Source organism: Dipodomys spectabilis, unplaced genomic scaffold (assembly GCF_019054845.1).
Source record: "Dipodomys spectabilis isolate Male_0828 unplaced genomic scaffold, ASM1905484v1 ptg000231l, whole genome shotgun sequence".
NCBI classification, from domain to species: domain Eukaryota; kingdom Metazoa; phylum Chordata; class Mammalia; order Rodentia; family Heteromyidae; genus Dipodomys; species Dipodomys spectabilis.
This window is the reverse complement of record NW_024870908.1, coordinates 6487304-6504744: the sequence shown is the minus strand read 5'-3', so window position 1 is coordinate 6504744 and position 17441 is coordinate 6487304. Positions and strand designations below refer to the sequence as shown.

At 49.2% G+C, this 17441-nt stretch overlaps 1 protein-coding gene across 2 annotated transcripts in view; it reads right to left on the bottom strand.

Moving 5' to 3' along the window:
• Positions 1-15222, bottom strand: part of Adcy9 (adenylate cyclase 9) — a 97347-nt gene extending 82125 nt beyond the window's left edge. For both annotated transcript variants that reach the window (XM_042698253.1, XM_042698254.1), the window contains exons 1-2: positions 15070-15222; positions 13145-14883 (exon numbers count right to left, since the gene is read on the bottom strand). In XM_042698253.1, the coding sequence (XP_042554187.1) occupies positions 13145-14840 (1696 nt within the window). In that variant the 5' untranslated portion in view covers positions 14841-14883; positions 15070-15222. The remainder of the gene's footprint in view (positions 1-13144; positions 14884-15069) is intronic.
• Positions 15223-17441: the final 2219 nt, after the last annotated feature.

Genomic DNA, 17441 nt, shown 5'->3' with positions numbered 1-17441 from the left:
GGTAGCCCTCACACTTGTAACCTGCACATTAGGGCAGTCACAGGCTCGGGCAGCTTCTCTGAGGAAACCACGGTTTCACCATCTGGTCTTTGTCCAGGTGAAAGCCTCCCAGAGGTTCAATGACACAGTACCCAACGGCCATCCCATCTTTGAGGACCTGGTATAGCTTTCCCCTTTCCCGCTTTATCTCAGCAGCCCTGCCAACCACAGCAGATGTTAGAAAGAGTAAGCAATCCACCAAAGAAGAAATTACTACATTCAAATTATCATAAAGAAAGGAGAAGCTGGGGGCAGTGGCACCGGTGGCTCACACCTGCCATCCTAGCTAGTCAGGAGGCTGAGATCTGAGGATTGTGTTTCAAAGCCAGCCCAGGCAAAATGTCCCCTTGAGACTCTTGAACTCTGGGCCTGGGCGCTGTCCCTCAGCTCTTCAGCTCAAGTCTAGCGCTCCACCACTTGAGCCACAGCGCCACTTCTGGCTTTTTTTTTCTTTTTGCTTATGTGGTGCTGAGGAATCGAACCCAGAGCCTCATACATGCAAGCCAAGCGCTCTACCACTGAGCCACCTTCCCAGCCCTGCCCTTAAGACTCTTATCTCCAATTAACCACTCAAAAATCCAGAAGTGGAGGTGTGGCACAAGTGGTAGAGTGCTAGCCTTGAGCACAAAGAGGCTCAGTGCCCAGACTCTGAGTTCAAGCCCCACAACTGACAGAAGGAGGAGGAGGACGAGGAGGAGAAAGGAGGAAGGAGAAAGGAAGAGGGAGGTAAGGGGAAGGAGGAAGAAGGAAGGGGAAAAAGGGGGAGGAGGAGGAGGAGGAAGAGGAGAACCCAGAAGGAGGAGGAGGAGCAGGAATAAGAGGAGGAAGAGAAGGAAGAGGAGGAAGAGAAGGAGGAAGAGGAGGAGGAGCAGGAATAAGAAGAGGAGGTGGAGGAGGGGAAGGAGGAGGAGGAGGAGGAGGAGGAGGAGGGGGGGGGGGGGAGGGGGAGGAGGGGGAGGAGCGGGAAAGGAGAGCCACAGGATGTGGTTCAGTGGTACACTGATAGCTCTTCTCTCACGCAGGCCATAAGCTACGACAAGGAGGAGAGGCTTCTCCTGTGTGTTCATCTTGGGCAGAAAGAAGACTGTCTTGTGCAGAGAAGCGCTTCAGGGGCTGGGCACCCCTGTCAACCCATCTACTCAAGAAGCCGAGGCAGAAGAAAGGCGAGTTCCAACCCAGCCAGTACAACTTGCAGAGACTCCACTTCAGATGCTTAAGTAAAAAAGTATTGATAAGCCGATGGCTCACGCCTGGAATTCTAGCTACTCAGGAAGCTGAGATGTGAGGATCACAGTTCAAAGCCTGCCTGGGCAGGAAAGTCCATGAGACTCATCTCCAATAAACCACCAGAAAACTGGAAATGGAGCAGTGGCTCAAGTGGTAGAGCGCTTGCCTTGAGCTGAAGGGCTGAGGGACAGCACCCAGGCCCAGAGTTCAAGCCCTACCACCGTCCAAAAAAAAAAAGTATTGCTAATGTAGCTCTGGGTCGGGTATTTTTCTAATCATGTGCAAAAAGCCTGGGCTCAGTCGTCAGCACCAGAGAGAAGGTGGGGTGACCTACAGAGAGCCCAAGAGAGAGATACTTGGGACAAAAAAGGCCATGTCGGGGCTGGGAAGGTGGCTCAGTGGTAGAGCACTTGCCTTGCATGCTCGAGGCCCTGGGTTCGATTCCTCAGCACCATATAAGCAAAAAGAAAAAAAAAGCCGGAAGTGGTGCTGTGACTCAAGTGGTAGAGCGTTAGCCTTGAGCTGAAGAGCTGAGGGACAGTGCCCAGGCCCAGAGTTCAGGCCCCACGACCGGACCCAAAAAAAAAAAAAAAAAGGCCATGTCGTTCAGTGGTAGAGCATACAGGCCCTGGCTTCCATTGCCAGCCCTGGGGGTGAGGGGAGTAGCCAGGGATTAACTGTTCTACATCAGTGGTTAATAATAAAGGAAGAAAAATATACAGAGAAAACCATGCAAACCCTTTACAGCATCCAAGGGCTACATTAACATGAACAGTGCATCCCCGAAACACTATAGAAAAAGCAGAAGCCCGATGCCTGCAGTAAGCTACTGGAAAGCCTGGTAAAGGACACCCCTAGTCCAGTATTTGTTAAGTCCTGCTACTATGAAGTTATTTTATTGGCAACTAGCCTTCTATTTTATTTTATTGTCAGTTCTGGGGCTTGAACGCAGGGCCTGGGGCGCTGTCCCTGAGCTGCTTTTGCTCAAGGCTAGCGCTCTACCACTTGAGCCATAGCACCGCTTCTGGCTTTTTCTGTTTATGTGGGACTGAGGAATTGAATCCAGGGTGAAGCCCATTTTTAAACAAATTTATTCACATTTTCTCCAAGACATTTCTAAAGGCTTTCTCAGACTTTCAAAGCCCAGTGAGGATCCTCTAGCAGTGTCCAGTATTATGTAACAAATATGATCCTGAAAAAAATGTGTAAATCATACTTCTAAGATTAAATCTCATTATACTTAGAGGACGTAAAGAATCCTTTATAAAGTTAAGAATCTCATGCATACCCTGCAATTTTGTGGTTGTGTAAATCCAAGTGTCCCTCTGCTAAATTTGTCTAAATGAGGGTTCAGAGTTTAAACAAATGGACAAAGGAAAAACCACTTTTCCGTATTAAGAAAAGTACTATTTCCCAATCATGAGAAAATTCTCCACTATTCTTAGAGAATGCTGGGGATCTAAAGGCACAACTACTTCAAAGTTTACATTTCACAAATATGAGGAAACTGCGATCTGGCAAGATTAAGCAGAACCAGAGATTTCTGCCCAAATGTGCTAAACTTTATTTCTGGAAAACACATCTTAAGATGGAAAGTTAACTTAAGAAAACAAATTCATTTCACCAAGAAGATAATTCTATTAGTAGTGCTTTCCTTTCTGAAACCAAGCCCCTTACTGGGCTGCTCTTACACAAAACAAAAATTAACATTAATAACCAAAAGAAGCAGTATTTTCTCATGGGGAAAAGTACTTAGCTATGAAGTTTCCAAACACAATGCAATCCACACTTAAAATAGGAACATTTAATAGGGTAAAACTAACCAAATAAATATACCAAAAAAAAGTTTTTACTTAAAATGTCATAGCTTTAGTGATACATTGTATTTTAATATCCACATGCAAGAAAATAAATCACAGGCCTGTGGGTTTTCTTCCCCTCTCCACATTAGATTGCTTTAAAAAAAAAATGAAGCTAATATTTCCCAAACTACTCAAGCACAAAAATAAATTATTCAAAAGTTGCTTTCTGTAGCACATTTTCCCCTTTTGGAAAGAAAAAAGAACCGAAGTAGAACTTAATAGCATTACATAAAAATCCTGGAAATTATGCTTAAAGACTAAACCTGGAACTTTAACCGCCACCCGCCCCCAAAAAAGGTATGCTGGATTTTCATGTGTAGAGATGATAATCAAATAAGAATTATTGAGAGCTACAGTATTAGAGATAAATGTACTTCTTAAAATCTCTATTTTAAAAAGCTAAAAAGAAAAACTGCCAGGCTGGGAAGGTAGCTCAGTGGTAGAATACTTGCCTTACATGCATGAGGCCCTGGGTTCAATTCCTCAGCAACACATAAGCAGAAAAATGCTGGAAGTGGCGCTGTGGCTCAAGTGGTAGAGGGCTAGCCTTCAGCTGAAGAGCTGAGGGACAGCGCCCAGGCCCAGAGTTCAAGCCCCATGACCGACAAAAAAAGAAAAAACTGCCTCAACTAAACCACCCAACCCCACATTTTCTGGTCCCTAAATAGGTGCTTAGGCTTTAAATCCCGCTCCTTCCCTCCATGCTCCAGGCTCCGCCAGCCCTGAAGCTGTCTTGGCTCTGCTTGGAGCCCAATCAATTTCTCATCCCCAATCCCTTTACACTAACTGGCTTTCTTCATTCCAACCGTCTCTAGCTAATTTCAACACCCCACCCATTGAGGTTGGGTAATTTAGCCCAATGCTAAAGCACTTGCCTAGCAAGAATAAGCCTTGGATTCAGATCCCAGTATGTACAAACAAACAACAACAAAATATCCCTGCCGGTAGCTTCAATTCAGCAAACCATTCAACCATTTCAAGCAAAACTTGGTCACCTTTCCTGACCTTCCAAGTTATTCGGTGCAGGTATGCAGGGTATCTGACACACAACAGTGTCCTCACACAGAGTATGAACAAACGTAAAACTCACTGGAGCCAGGCACCAGTGGCTCCTAGCTACTCAGGAGGCTGAGATCTGAGGATCACAGTTCAAAGCCAGCTCTGGCAGGAAAGTCCGTGAAACTCTTATCTCCAATAAACCACCAGAAAACTGGAAGTGGTGCTGTGGCTCAAGTGGCAGAGTAATCACCTTGAGCTGAAGAGCTGAGGGACAGCGCCCAGGCCCAGAGTTCAAGCCCCACGACTGACAAAAACAAAAAACAAAAATAAAACCTCACTGGACTCACTATCCCTCACACTGGAGGGGAGATAGGTTTCAGGACCCCCTGGGACATGACTATGCATGGATATATCAATCCCTTATTATAAAATCGCATAATATCTGCAAATTACTTACACATATTTCCTGCATGCTAAGTCATCTCTAGGTTATCTGTAATATCTAATACAATGTAAATGTAAGTAGCTGTTATACTGTATTGGGCGGGGGTAATACAGCTTAAATTGTTTTCTGAGTATTATCCATCTGTGGTTGAATCTGAGGATGCACAAATCATGGCTACAGAGGGCCAGCTGCATTCACTATTTGCTACAATATATTCCCAGCACTGGAAATGTAACAGTCCATAAGCATGAACATTTTTCATCTCAAAGCAAGTTGCAGTAGGGTACAGGATGATCATGAGTCTCACACACACACACACACACACACACACACACACACACACACACACACACACACACACACACACACACACACACACACACACACATACCCGCTGCCCTGAGGACTGGGGTGAACCAGCACTACCTTCCCGGGAACACTGGTCAGAGCACAGCTCTTGGGAAGGGGATTGGTGGAGGTGGGCCTCTGGTACCTCACACCATTGTGGGGATGAGGCCTGTGGGGCTAGCAATGCTCCAGTCTGCAAGTGGGCCTCCTACATTTATTTTTATTGCTTCTTACCACAGTTTAGCTACATTCACAGACACCTGTCCCTTAGCACCTTAGTAGGTATGATGGGAGAATACCATAGACATAAATGCCACTCTGCTTTATAATTGCCAATTGTAAGAATGCAAATTAAAGCTTCCAGAGAGCTAGGAGACACATAGGGCTTCCTTCCGAGGTTCATTTTTTCATATAAACATGCAGATGCTATTATTAATTTTCTTTTCAAAACTGGAGAGAGTAAACTTTAAGCTCAGTCTCTATGAATAAACATATCAGAAAAAAATCAGAATTAATGAGATTTCAATACCTATAATTTTAGGAGCAATTTCTCTACTCTTTAAAAATGCTAACAGCCAGGTACCAGTAGTAGCTCACTGCCTGTAATCCTAGCTACTCAAGAGGCTGAAATCTGAGGATTACAACTCAAAGCCAGCTGGGGCAGACAAATCCATGAGACTCTGATTTCCCCAATTAAATCAGCAAAAAGTCAAAAGTGAAGGTGTGGCTCAAGTATCAGAGCACCAAACAGTGAGGGAAAAAAACAGGCTAAGTGAGAACATGAGACCCTTGAGACCTAGTTCAAGCCCTAGTACTAGATCACAAGTTAGCAGAGACCACTGGGTCTATATGAAAAGGACTCAGAGGCTAACCTGTGGGTTGGGACAACTTGGGTATCCAAAATAAGATAGTTGTAATGGGATGGGATATATTAGATAAACTAAAATCTCAGAGTCTACATGGATTCTTGAAAAATGTCTTTGGTTACTTTTAGAGGATGTTTTTAAAAATTAAAAAAAAAATCAACTCAGTCTGAAAACTGGTATAGGAAGGAAGGAATGGAGCCAAACATCTAAACAAATCTGAGATGATGACCCCGTGAGGGAGAGGGCCGCGTGCACTGGGGGTGCTGGGCAGGTATGCATCTTCTGCCTGGTAATGCAGCTGAGGACAGCGCTCCTCATACTAGCTCTGATGAGAGTATGTGTCAAGTACTTCACTAAGTACTTAACATTTAATCCTTACGTCTATTCTATGAGGTAGACACTAGTGTTTTCTAATATGGTGCTTTAGGCTTTCGGTTTGAATACAGGCTTCCTTGTTTAGAGCTGTTTCTGGCTGTGTGAACATCACAAGTTACTCAATGTCTCAGTGCTTCACTTCCAGCCCTGCTCATAATGCAATCACTAAGTTTGGTGCCAATTTTCCATGTGATTGTTTGTTTAGTGCTGCCTTATCCTCCTGGCTATCCATGGCAGGAGGGCAGGACAATGGCCCTGACTCCAGAAACTCGTCCGAATCTCACAAATACTATGACTTCATTCAACATCTAGAAAATAAAAAGCTGAGTTTACAGAATAACGATTCCCTGCCTACCCCGGCCAAGATTTCCAGGGTAGCAAAGCAGAGGATTTTCCCATAATTCCTCAATTATCCAGGGCCACATTGCTGAAAGTATCCCCCCGAAAGCCTGGGGAATTGAAGCAGCCCGAGAACAATATTGCCCCAGCTCCCCAGGGTTTTCAATGAAGAAGCTGCCAAAATCGGCAGCTCCAGTTTAACCAGGGCGAGCTATCAGTGTTTCAGATTTTTGGACACTTGCCCTTTTTTGAGAAGCGGACACAGTCACAGTCCCTGATGGGTTCTAGGTTTCAGTATCACATTATACAAGATGCGAACCAAACAAAGCGTAAGAAACAAGCAACACTCTTGAGCGCAGAACAAACTGTGATTTGCCCACAGATGGGAGTTGGTTCTTAGTGACCAAAAGGCTGCTGCAACCACGCTAATAAGTGAGTGAGTGCCTCACTTGAAATACCACATCCAATTCTCCCCAACAACCCCAGCCACTGCAGACTTCAAATATATCAAAAAAACAAATACCGGGGCTGGGAAGGTGGCTCAGTGGTAGAGCGCTTGCCTTGCACGCATAAGGCCCTGGGTTCAATTCCTCAGCACCACATAAGCAAAAAAAAAAAAAAAGCTGGAAGTGGCGCTGTGGCTCAAGTGGTAGAGCACTAGCCTTGAGCTGAAGAGCTGAGGGACAGCACCCAGGCCCAGAGTTCAGGCCCCACAACTGGACCAAAACAAACAAACAAAAAAAACCTAATGGCTAAATTATATTGCCAGAGGGCAAGGACTCCTCTTGGTGGTGGTGGTGATGGTGATGGTGGTTGTACAGCTTGAACTCAGGGACTGGACACTGTCCTCTGAGCTCTTTTGCTCAAGGCTAATACTCTATACTTTAGAGCCACAGCACCACTCCTAGTTTTCTGGTGGTTAATTGGAGCTATGAGCCTTCCCACTTTCCTGCCTGGGCTGGCTTTGAACCATGATCTTCAGATCTCAGCCTCCTGAATAGCTAGGATTACAGGTGTGAGCCACCAGTGTCTGGCTAACTCTTTTTCCCACATAGCTTAGGATTTCTCAAAGTGAGGTTCCTAGAGCTCTAAGGGTCCCTGAAACCTTTGCAGGGCATTTTTGAGGTCAGATCTATTTCCAAAAGAACACTGAGATCTTGTTTGCCTGTTTCAGTGTTGATACTTTCAGCAATGATAAAACTGCTGAAACCTGACTGCCAGTCAAAGCAGGGGGAGCAAGCTGTCCTAGATGTGGCTGAGCTCTTCACCACACATGCTTGCTGAAAGAAATCAGATTCACTGAAGAACATCCTTGATTAAGCAGCAAAAATCAATGACTGTGTTAATTCTCAGCCTTGAATATGTGCCTTTTTAATTGCATGTGGGATAAAATGCAAAACATTACTAAGACTTTGTGTCATACACTAAGGTACTGTGGCTGTGGGGAAAAGCAGCAAGCTACTTCTTTGTAACTGACCTACAGACAAACCCTGGACTTGAGTTCTAGAAGACTAGTCCTAAAAAAAAAAAAAAAAAAAAAAAAATGAGTGAAGGGCTGGGAAGGTGGCTCAGTGGTAGAGCGCTTGCCTTGCATGCATGAGGCCCTGGGTTCGATTCCTCAGCACCACAAGCAAAGAGAAAAAAAAGCCAGAAGTGGCACTGTAGCTCAAAGTGGTACAGCGCTAGCCTTGAGCTAAAGAGCTGAGGGACAGCGCCTGGGCCCAGAGTTCAGGCCCCATGACCGGACCCAAAAAAAGAAAAAAAATGAATGAAGTAAGCCTGTCACTTGGATGGAAACAACAGACGATATTTGCTGCTGGTGATAAAAATCCAAGCTTCCAAGTGAAAACTAAAATCTTGGAAAACTTCTACTAGCCACTGTGAAGTCAGCAGTGGCCGATATTTAAAGACTTCCCCGATGTCAGCACTTGCATCATCTGTATCACCCAAGAAACCACTTATTTTCCCCATTACCAAGGTATGATGTTACAGAACCACACCTAGGGACAACCATTCAGAAGTCTTAGCATGGGGGGAGAACACTGGTAAACATGGAAATTCCGAGAGGAGAAGCAGGACTGTCAGCTAACAACAGGGTGGCAGTTGGCACTACAGCGTCAACTGTGAAGACCTACAGACTTCTAAAGGGGGTCAAGCCATCCAAGCTGTCAGAGGAAACAAGGAAAGCATCTGAGCACACGGCGTCTGGCTCTGGCTTTTAGCTACCAGATGACAGGCTCATGCCCACGAGGCAAAAGGGAGCCTAGACTTCTAACATGGGATAGACTGGAACTAGCAACGGCTAAAAAACACAGAGGGCCTTGGCAGCTTCAGAGGAGCTGGGTAGGAACTCTTTTTTCTAAGTGCCACCTGTTAGGAAAGGTAAAGTTCTCCATTACTGAGTTGGCCAAAGGATAACAATCTGTCCAAACACACATCCACAGATCTCTTGCCCAGGGGCTCCATAAACCTAAACTTTGGCTTAAATCCTTAGGGAAAATGTTCATCTTATTTTATCTTTCCTCTAGCAAGGTGATGGCTATCAGACATCTCTCTGTAAAGATGTAATCTTTACTACTGACCAGGAAGCACTGAGCAGCCATTGCTCTATCTTCCAAACATCCTAACAAACAGTTTCACTTTCTGTCCCTGTGTTTCCACATCTGTGACAGGAAAAACCAATAGCTCTGGATAATATTGCTCATCCTTTTGGACAAGGACTAAGGTACAACGGAACAGACCAAAACCTCTTCTACAGACCCTCAGGCTTTCTACCTCTCAAAATAGGCCTTTTCTCATGGTGATGATTGATGATTGATGACTGATGATGATGATGTAGTTGCACGAAGAGGTTACAATTCTATGTCAGGTCATGAGTAAAATGCAATGTCATCCCCCACTCTCCTTTCTCCTTATTCTTTTTTGTTTGTTTTGGGTCCGGTAGTGGGCCTGAACTCTGGGCCTGGGCTCTGTCCCTCAGCTCTTCAGCTCAAGGCTAGCGCTCTACCACTTGAGCCACAGCGCCACTTCCGGCTCCTATTTTTTCTGCTTATGTGGTACTGAGGAATCGAACCCAGGGCTTCATGCATGCAAGGCAAGCGCTCTACCGCTCAGCCACCTTCCCAGCCCTCCTTATTCTTATAATCGCCTCTCACTGTCACTTCTGAAATCCTAACCCTATGCTAAAAATTCCTTCAAACTTCTCTCTCAGTGCCTGGCTATCCTACCTAAACACATCCCTTAGAATTTAACCTAAAATGTATCCTCTATTGGAACTCGGTAACAAATTCCATATCCTGAAGGCAGGAACACTGTCTGTCCACTATCTGTGCCCTGCTGTATTGGCAGGATTTGCAACTACACCTAGCACAGAATAAACAGCATGTGGAATGGTGAACAAGCTTGACCACAGACAAATCAACAGCATCTCAACCCTGCTTCACTCTAGGCCATTTCCAGAGCAATTACAGAAACTTAAAGAGGGCATTTTCCACCCAAACTCTCACCTGCCCCACCTGTCCCTGCTTAGGTGTGGCGTGGAGTCCCGTCAGGCCACAATCCTGCTCACCTCTGCTCCATCACTTCCACTGCCACTGCAACGACCTGCATTTGGGCCATCCCTTCCTCCTCCCCTCCCTCCCGCCCTGTGATTTGCTCAAACAACTCATAAATCTCCAACTCACACTGTTGCAGGCCATACCCACTACTGCTGAAAGGGTGAGCTTTCTACAGAGACAAAGTGGACCACTGAGGCCTTGTGCTTAAGGCCCACCAACGGCTTCCTTCACCTACAGGATCAAGTCTAAACTCCACTCTAATCACAGGCTTCTTTGTCCTCATGAACTGGTACACAACCCAACCCCACAAAGAAACACGGTTTTGAGCCTCTGAACCACGCTATCCACCCCACACTTACTGCCTTTCCTATGCCCACCTGTAAGGGCACAGCTTGATCTCCTGGATTGGCTCCAGTATGTGCCCCTCTGTAACTAAAATGTTGGGTACATACACACACACACACACACACACAGTGACAACACTGATAACCAGGAGTTGGTGTGGGTCAGGAACTATCAGATCTGTCAGGTCAGGTGTGTCTTCACATCCATAGTGCCTGGCCAGCCAGTGGTGGGGGCAGCAGTAAGGATTTTAGGGAGCATGTGCGCAAATAATGAAATACTGTTCTTCTGCAAAGCCTGTTCAGATTAATTAAAGTAGAAGCAGCTTCCTGCTGCCAGGCTAATTCTACAATCCTCTGCTCATCCCACCAACGTTCAAGTCTACAGACTCCTCACCTGGGTACTTTCTAATCCTGTCATCAGGAAAGAGGATGAGAGGTAAATGCTAATACCCAACACACAGAGAATAAGCCTGCCACAAGAACAAACCTGGGAGGCTGTGATAAACCTTACATACATAATAAGCATAATGACACGTGGAAAGGTCTGTCTTCTGCACACTACACTATCATCTCCCCTTAGCAGTTCTGTACATCAAGATAGTTTCAAAAGGGTCAGGAAGTTGTGTGGACATATTTGTTACCAGAGTCTTGTCCACAAAGTTTTCAAAATGAGCTGAAGAAAGCAAAAAAATCACTGTCTCCAGGAAATAGCTAACAGGGGATTAAAAAAAAAAGTTCAGCTGAGCCTTCTATATTTTCCTCCCTCTATGAAGTACTTTTTCTTTAAAAGTACATAATTTATACAAATTTAAAGAAAATCAATTTACCAAATATATACTATTTGAAGTAAAAATAAAATCAGTAACCCTCCCTACGATTTTTTGGGGGAGGTGTCTTTGAAACCTTTGGTCTACAAATTTTTTAATTACAAAAAAAAAAAAAAAACCCAAAAAACAAAAAAACTAACAAAAATGAATACTGCCAAAGGTTAGTGCTTTCCAAGTACACTTAATGATTGTGATTGTTTTTATTTTTGAAATTCAAGTAACACATCATGTGAAGTACAACTTACACAACTGCTGTCATTGTCCTTTGACCCAACATATCTGACCATTACGTAGACCACAGGACAGCCCAGAGCCACCATCTAGAATCTGCCCCATAATCCTAGACAGCAAAGCCTGCACCTCTTGTGTCCTAAAGATGTCAAAATGTCAAGGAGGGATTACATACACATCCCATGGACTGAAACCTTCGGACTCAAGAGCAGGTGCCACCTTCCTAATTAGAAAGACACTTGTTCCGGCAATCTTTTAAAGTGTCCTTTCCGACCTCTTCAGTTCAACACTTACGGTTCTCTAAGTTGGGAATTCTCAGATGAAAATATTTTTACTACCATATCCATAAATTGTCCAATAACTAACAAAATAACTATAATAAATAAAAACCAGGAAGATTAAGTACCCTTGTAGATAACAAGTAAATAAATAACATGGGAAGCTCAGATCACAAACTAAAGAAAGAAAACGCCCGTTAAGCATACAGCATTATCATGAGGCTGACAACCAACGTGATCCCTTACTCAGCCACAAGCTGCCTCTCACTTCTCCCAAGTCTGACTTAAACCATTCCTTGTTCTTTGGAGGATTCCCTCCCCTGGGGCTTTTAACTGTGTAATTATGCAGCTGGTGAACACCACAAAATACAATACAGCTTTACAAATGTAGGCTTTTAAAAATCAATGCTATTTTCACTGCATACTTCTAAAATAGATGTTCCCCTCAATCCAGAAGATTTTTAGTAAAGGCTAAGAACTGTTTAAAAGAGCAGGGGGAGCAGGCAGAGAGGGAGGGCAGACGTATCAGATTACTCGGAATTGTTGTTTTTGATCCCACTTATTTATACACCACTTTCCAGGCCTCAAAAATTTGTCCTATATAAAAATAAAATAAGCAGCCCAATAAAACTATCAAGAATAGCAGTAAAGAATGTAAGACCAGGGACAAGGGGACAGACAAAAGCCTACCAGGATAAGGGTCAGTTAAAATCTACCAGGATAAGAGAGGAAAACATTAAGAACTCCTTGGGAGCTTTTCTCATTTTCAAATTACCTGGTGGTTTGTGAAGTTCAGTGTTCTAAAATGCTAGGATTTATATGGCAAGACAATACCATGATAAGAAAGCTTCATTAAACAAATGAAAATTGAAAATGCAAATTTTTTTCTTGAAAAAGTGACCTAGACGAAAGATATTTTTCATTGAGAAGTATATCATTTCATCTAATTCTGGAGTCCTGCAAGGCAGAACTAACGTTCTATCTATTTTATTGATAGCAAAGGGAGGCCCAGAAAGGAAAAAAGGTTTTAAATAGAGAAATGGCAGAAGGGTGGCCAGATGAAAAAAATGCAAAAGCAGTATCTTAGAGTGCTAAAAAGTTCACAGGACATGTTTTGCCTCCCCTGCCCACAGCCCCAATTTCAGAAAGGTCCTCAGCCAAGCAGTAGTGCATACATTTTCAAAGTTCTCCTTCCTTCTAAAGGCCTCATCTCTCAGCACACCATGCCGGGGTCCCTGTTTGCAGCCTGTGGAGGTCTGTGATCTGCGACTCACTGAAGGAAAAGGCACCCTGATCCTATGATACTCCCATGGTCAGGAATCCAGAGGAAGCTGAACTGTTTCCAAACACTGATGAATCCTAACAAGATGGGGGAAGGGAGTTGAGGAAGCAATGAAAGACACATACCTTTCAATTGGTCAGCAACCACGCTCTGGCCAAGGCGCTCAATCACTTTCCCGTCTTCCATTTCGTACCGGTCATCTAAGTATTTTGCAGTGGCCTCAGATATGTGGACTTTGCCAGCCACCCCCAGCTGCTCCATGAGATTAGCCAAGTTCACATCGTTGGACCACACATCAAATTTAAACCTCCTCATGCCCAAGATGCCACACAGGACCGTCCCCGTGTGAACCCCGACACGCATGTTCACCATTTCTTTCTTCTCCTGGCAGAACTGCTCGATGGCTTTGATCATGCCTAAGCCCATTTCAATGCAGCAGTAGGCATGGTCCACCCGGGGCTCGGGACACCCCGCCACACAGTAGTAACAGTCTCCCAGGGTGCTGATCTTCTCACATTTGGTTTCCTCACACAGCCGGTCAAAGCGACCAAATAGATCATTGAGAAGACCCACCAGGGCGTGAGCAGACTTGTTGGCACTCATCTTGGTGAATCCCACAATATCTGCAAATAAAATACTGACTTCTTCGATCTGCTGCATCTTAAAGGGCCGGAATGCTATAGGAGCTTTCTGTATGGAGGATTTTTTCTTCCTGTTCTTGGGGCTGGAAGCGGCATGCCTCTTGACAGAATTCTCACTCTCCTCATCCCCCTGTCTCATTAAGTCATCAGCTATGATCCTAGGCATCACAGAGTGAATCATCCTCTCTTTGAGGGCTTTTTCTACTTCCAGATCTTTTCCGTGCATGATGGACTGTCCCACCTTGAGGAAGGTGCTTCTGGACCTCACCTGAGACATGACGAAGAGGTGGATCCCAATGGCGTGAATGCAGACATGGAGCAGGGCCCTGCTCAGCAGCTCCCAGTGCAGGGCTCCGGCTCCCGTCGAAGGGAAGCAGTTTTCATCCCGGAAATGGTAGCCAAAGGTCTCAAAAAGGACGGAGTAGACCACCCCCAAAAACAAGCTCAAGTACAAAGGTAAGTGCATGACGGTGTAGAGCAGAAAAAGCACTTCGATGCACATGGAGAAGCTCCCCACTTGAGATAAGCAGGTGTCCGCGGGCTTGGCTGCGGGGGTATGATTGGAGCTGTCAACACGTCCGGAGAGAGGCGTCAGATCCTGAAACTGCGCAGCCAGGGTGAGGGCGCACACCAGCAGGGTGAGAGCCAGAGAGGTCCACGCGTAGTGCCGGGCGTACAGCTTGGTGAAGGTAAACATAAAAAAGCCCACGCACACCACCAGGAAGCACAGCGCGGGGACCACCATGACCATCAGTTTAGACCGCATGTGGACCGCAAAATAGGCGCTCCAGAGGAGGCAGGCGAAGCCCACGTAGAAGAGCGCGTACCGGAAGCGGCGCTGGGTCTGCGGGAAGCAGCGCTCCAGGCAGGCCTCCTCCAGGTTCACTGAGTCGAATTTGGGGTCCCACCACCGGCTGGAAGCCCTCTCGAACAGCTGGGGCAGCTTCTTCTGCCTGCGCAGGCGGCCGCCGCCGGCGCCCGTGCGCCGGGGAAGCCCCCCGGAGTCCCCGGAGCTGCTGCAGCTGGAGGAGATGCTGTACTTGCAGTGCTTGGGGTGGACGTTGGAGGACAGCTGCTTGGGGTTGATCTTGACCCTCACGCTGTTGCTGTCTCCGCTCGAGTCGCAGCTCACCTCGGTGCTGTGGTGGTGCAGCAGCTGCTGGTGGGGCGGGGAAGCCATGTTGCCGGGCTCTCGGGGCCTCTCCCGGCCGGGTGAGGGGTCCCTGCGGGCCAAACAGCCGAGTGAGCGCGGCCTGGCTGCGCCGGCGCGCCCCGAGGTGCGGGCTCTGCCCCGGGGAGGCACTGCATGCTCTCCCACACCGCGGGCCCCCGCGAGCCAAAGCCCCCGCGGCGCCGCCTCCCCGGACCGGGCGGGGCGGGCGGGGGGGGAACCGCCGCCCGGGACGTACCTGGTGCTCCCGGGGGTCCCGGCTCCGTCGCCCGCCGGCGGCCTCCGCGCCGCGCGCCTCCCGACCGCGGCCCGGGAGGGAAGTTCAGCCCTTGGGCGCTCCCGGCCCCGCGAGCGGTCCTCGCGAAAACAACTCCGGCGAGCGGCGCTTCATCCTGCGGCGGCGGCGGCGGCGTTGGCGGCGCCCGGTGCGTCAACCCCGCGCGGCCCGGACCCGCGGCGCCGCCGCGCCCCCGCGGGCGACCCCGGGCCCCGGGCCAGCCCTGCCCCGGGCGGGGTGGGGGGGCGCGCCCCGGCCCCGAGTCTGCGGCGCCCCGGGGGCGCGCGGACGCCCCCGTCCGAGCGACCCGGTCTGGCGGGGCCTGCTGCTCGCCCGCCGAGCGCGCCGCGCCCCCGCCCGGGGGCCGAAGACGACGCCGACGACACCCCCCACCCCCGACGCCCCGGGCCGAGCCGCGGGGCCCCTCCGCGGGCGGCGGTGCGGGGCCGCAGCGCAGCCGGGCTCCCGAGACGCGGCGCCGGGACGCCCCGCTCGCCCGCTCGCCGCGCCCACGCCCCGGGGGCCCTGCCCGAGCTAGAGATGCCGCTGCGGCCGCGCCCGCCGCCAGCCCTCACGCGGCCGCTGCTTCATGTCGGAAGAGCCGCCGCCGCCGCCGCTGCCGCCGCCGCCTCCCCCTCCCGCTGTCACTGACACGCGCGCGCCCGCGCCGCCCCTCGCCCCGCCGCAGCGCGCACGCGCGACCCGCGCACGCCGCCGCCGCCTGTGTTCGCGCGCGCGCGCGCGCGCGCACCGCGCGCCACCCCGCTGGGCAAGCGCGCTCCCGGCGCCAGGCTGCGGCGGGGCAGGCGCGCGCTCGGCTCCGCCCTCCGCCGCGGGCCGGTCCGCGCCCGGCCGCCCGGCTCGCCGCCGCGCTGCCCGGCCTCGGCCCGCGGCGCCCCGAGACCGCCTGCCCCCGCCGCCGGGCTCCGGGGCGGGGCCCCCGGGAAGGTCGCGGCGGGTGAGAATTCGCCTCTCGGACACAGTGAAGTTTCCAACTACTGCCCGTGCCTGAAGAGAGCGCGCCCGGCCGCCCCGGGCGGCCTCCGGGGTTCGCCTCCCCACCCCGCCCCGCCCCGCCCCGCCCAGCCACCATTTCCCCCCCTTGGCACAAGTGAAGCCTTCAAGCGAGTCTCGGTGTGGTGAGCAGTTCGTCCCCGGCCGCAGGTAAACCTCCTCCTCCCTCCCGCCGGGCCAGCCGCCACCCGGGCCGGGCCCGGCTCCCCGCCCTTCCCCGCGCCCGGCCCGTCCGGGGCCCGCACTCGTTCGGGCCGAGGAGCTGGGAGCTGCAGGGGAGAGAGTGGCCGCGCAAGGTGGATGAGCCTTGAACACCTGCCAAGCAGGGCGACCGCAGAGAAGAGGCCCCGGAAGGCTGAGTTCACGTGCAGGGCCCCGGCAGGCAGAGCCCCCGGGCGGGGCGCGGATGGGTGCGCGGCGGGGCCTGGGAGAAGACGCGGGCGCGGTGTCCTTCGCGGGTGTTGCGGCTTCCAGGGTCAGTGCTGGGAGCTTCGTCCCCCTCCCCCGCCCTCTTCTGTAGTGCTGAAGTTTCCAGGCTGTGTCTCCCACTGTGTTCGGCCCGTACCGGTCCCTCTCAGTCATGTTTTTCATTCATTCTGGGAACTTTTCTTTTTGTTGTTGTTGTTTTTGTCGGTCGTGGGGCTTGAACTCTGGGCCTGAGCGCTGTCCCTCAGCTCTTCAGCTCAAGGCCAGTGCTCTACCACCTGAGTCACAGCGCCACTTCCGGCTTTTTCTGTTTATGTGGTGCCTAGGGATCTAACCCAGGACCCGGTGGATGCTAGGCAAGCACTCTACCACTGAGCCACATTCTGAAACCTCCCTTTGATTTGGACACCACTTCCCAGGCTGCTCCTCTCATGGTCTTGTCTCTATATTCCATCCCTCACTCTTATTCCTCTCTTTAACTTTTTGCTCAGTGATCTAGGAGGTTTCCTTAACTTTCCTTTTTTGTTGTTGTTGTTTTTGTTTTTGAGATTTGTCTTTCCATCCTTTTTTTCCTTTTCAAGAATTTTGCACAACAGTAATTCTGCTATCATGTTTTCACAGTCAAGAATTTTTTCTGCCTTTTGTATTTTTTGTTTGTACTAGTACCGGGGCTTGAACTCAGGGCCTTACCTTCTCACTCAACCTGCTTGTTCACAGCTCTCTATCACTTGAGTGGTGAAAGGACTGACCGTTCTAGGCCAGTCTGATCTGGCAAATTCTCAAACATATAACCTATGTCTATTAAAGAGATTTGATCTCTGGAAATCTCAAGCTTATCAGGTCTAAGAACAAAAGATGCAATTAGAAAAGGCCTATCACTGCAAATGATTAAT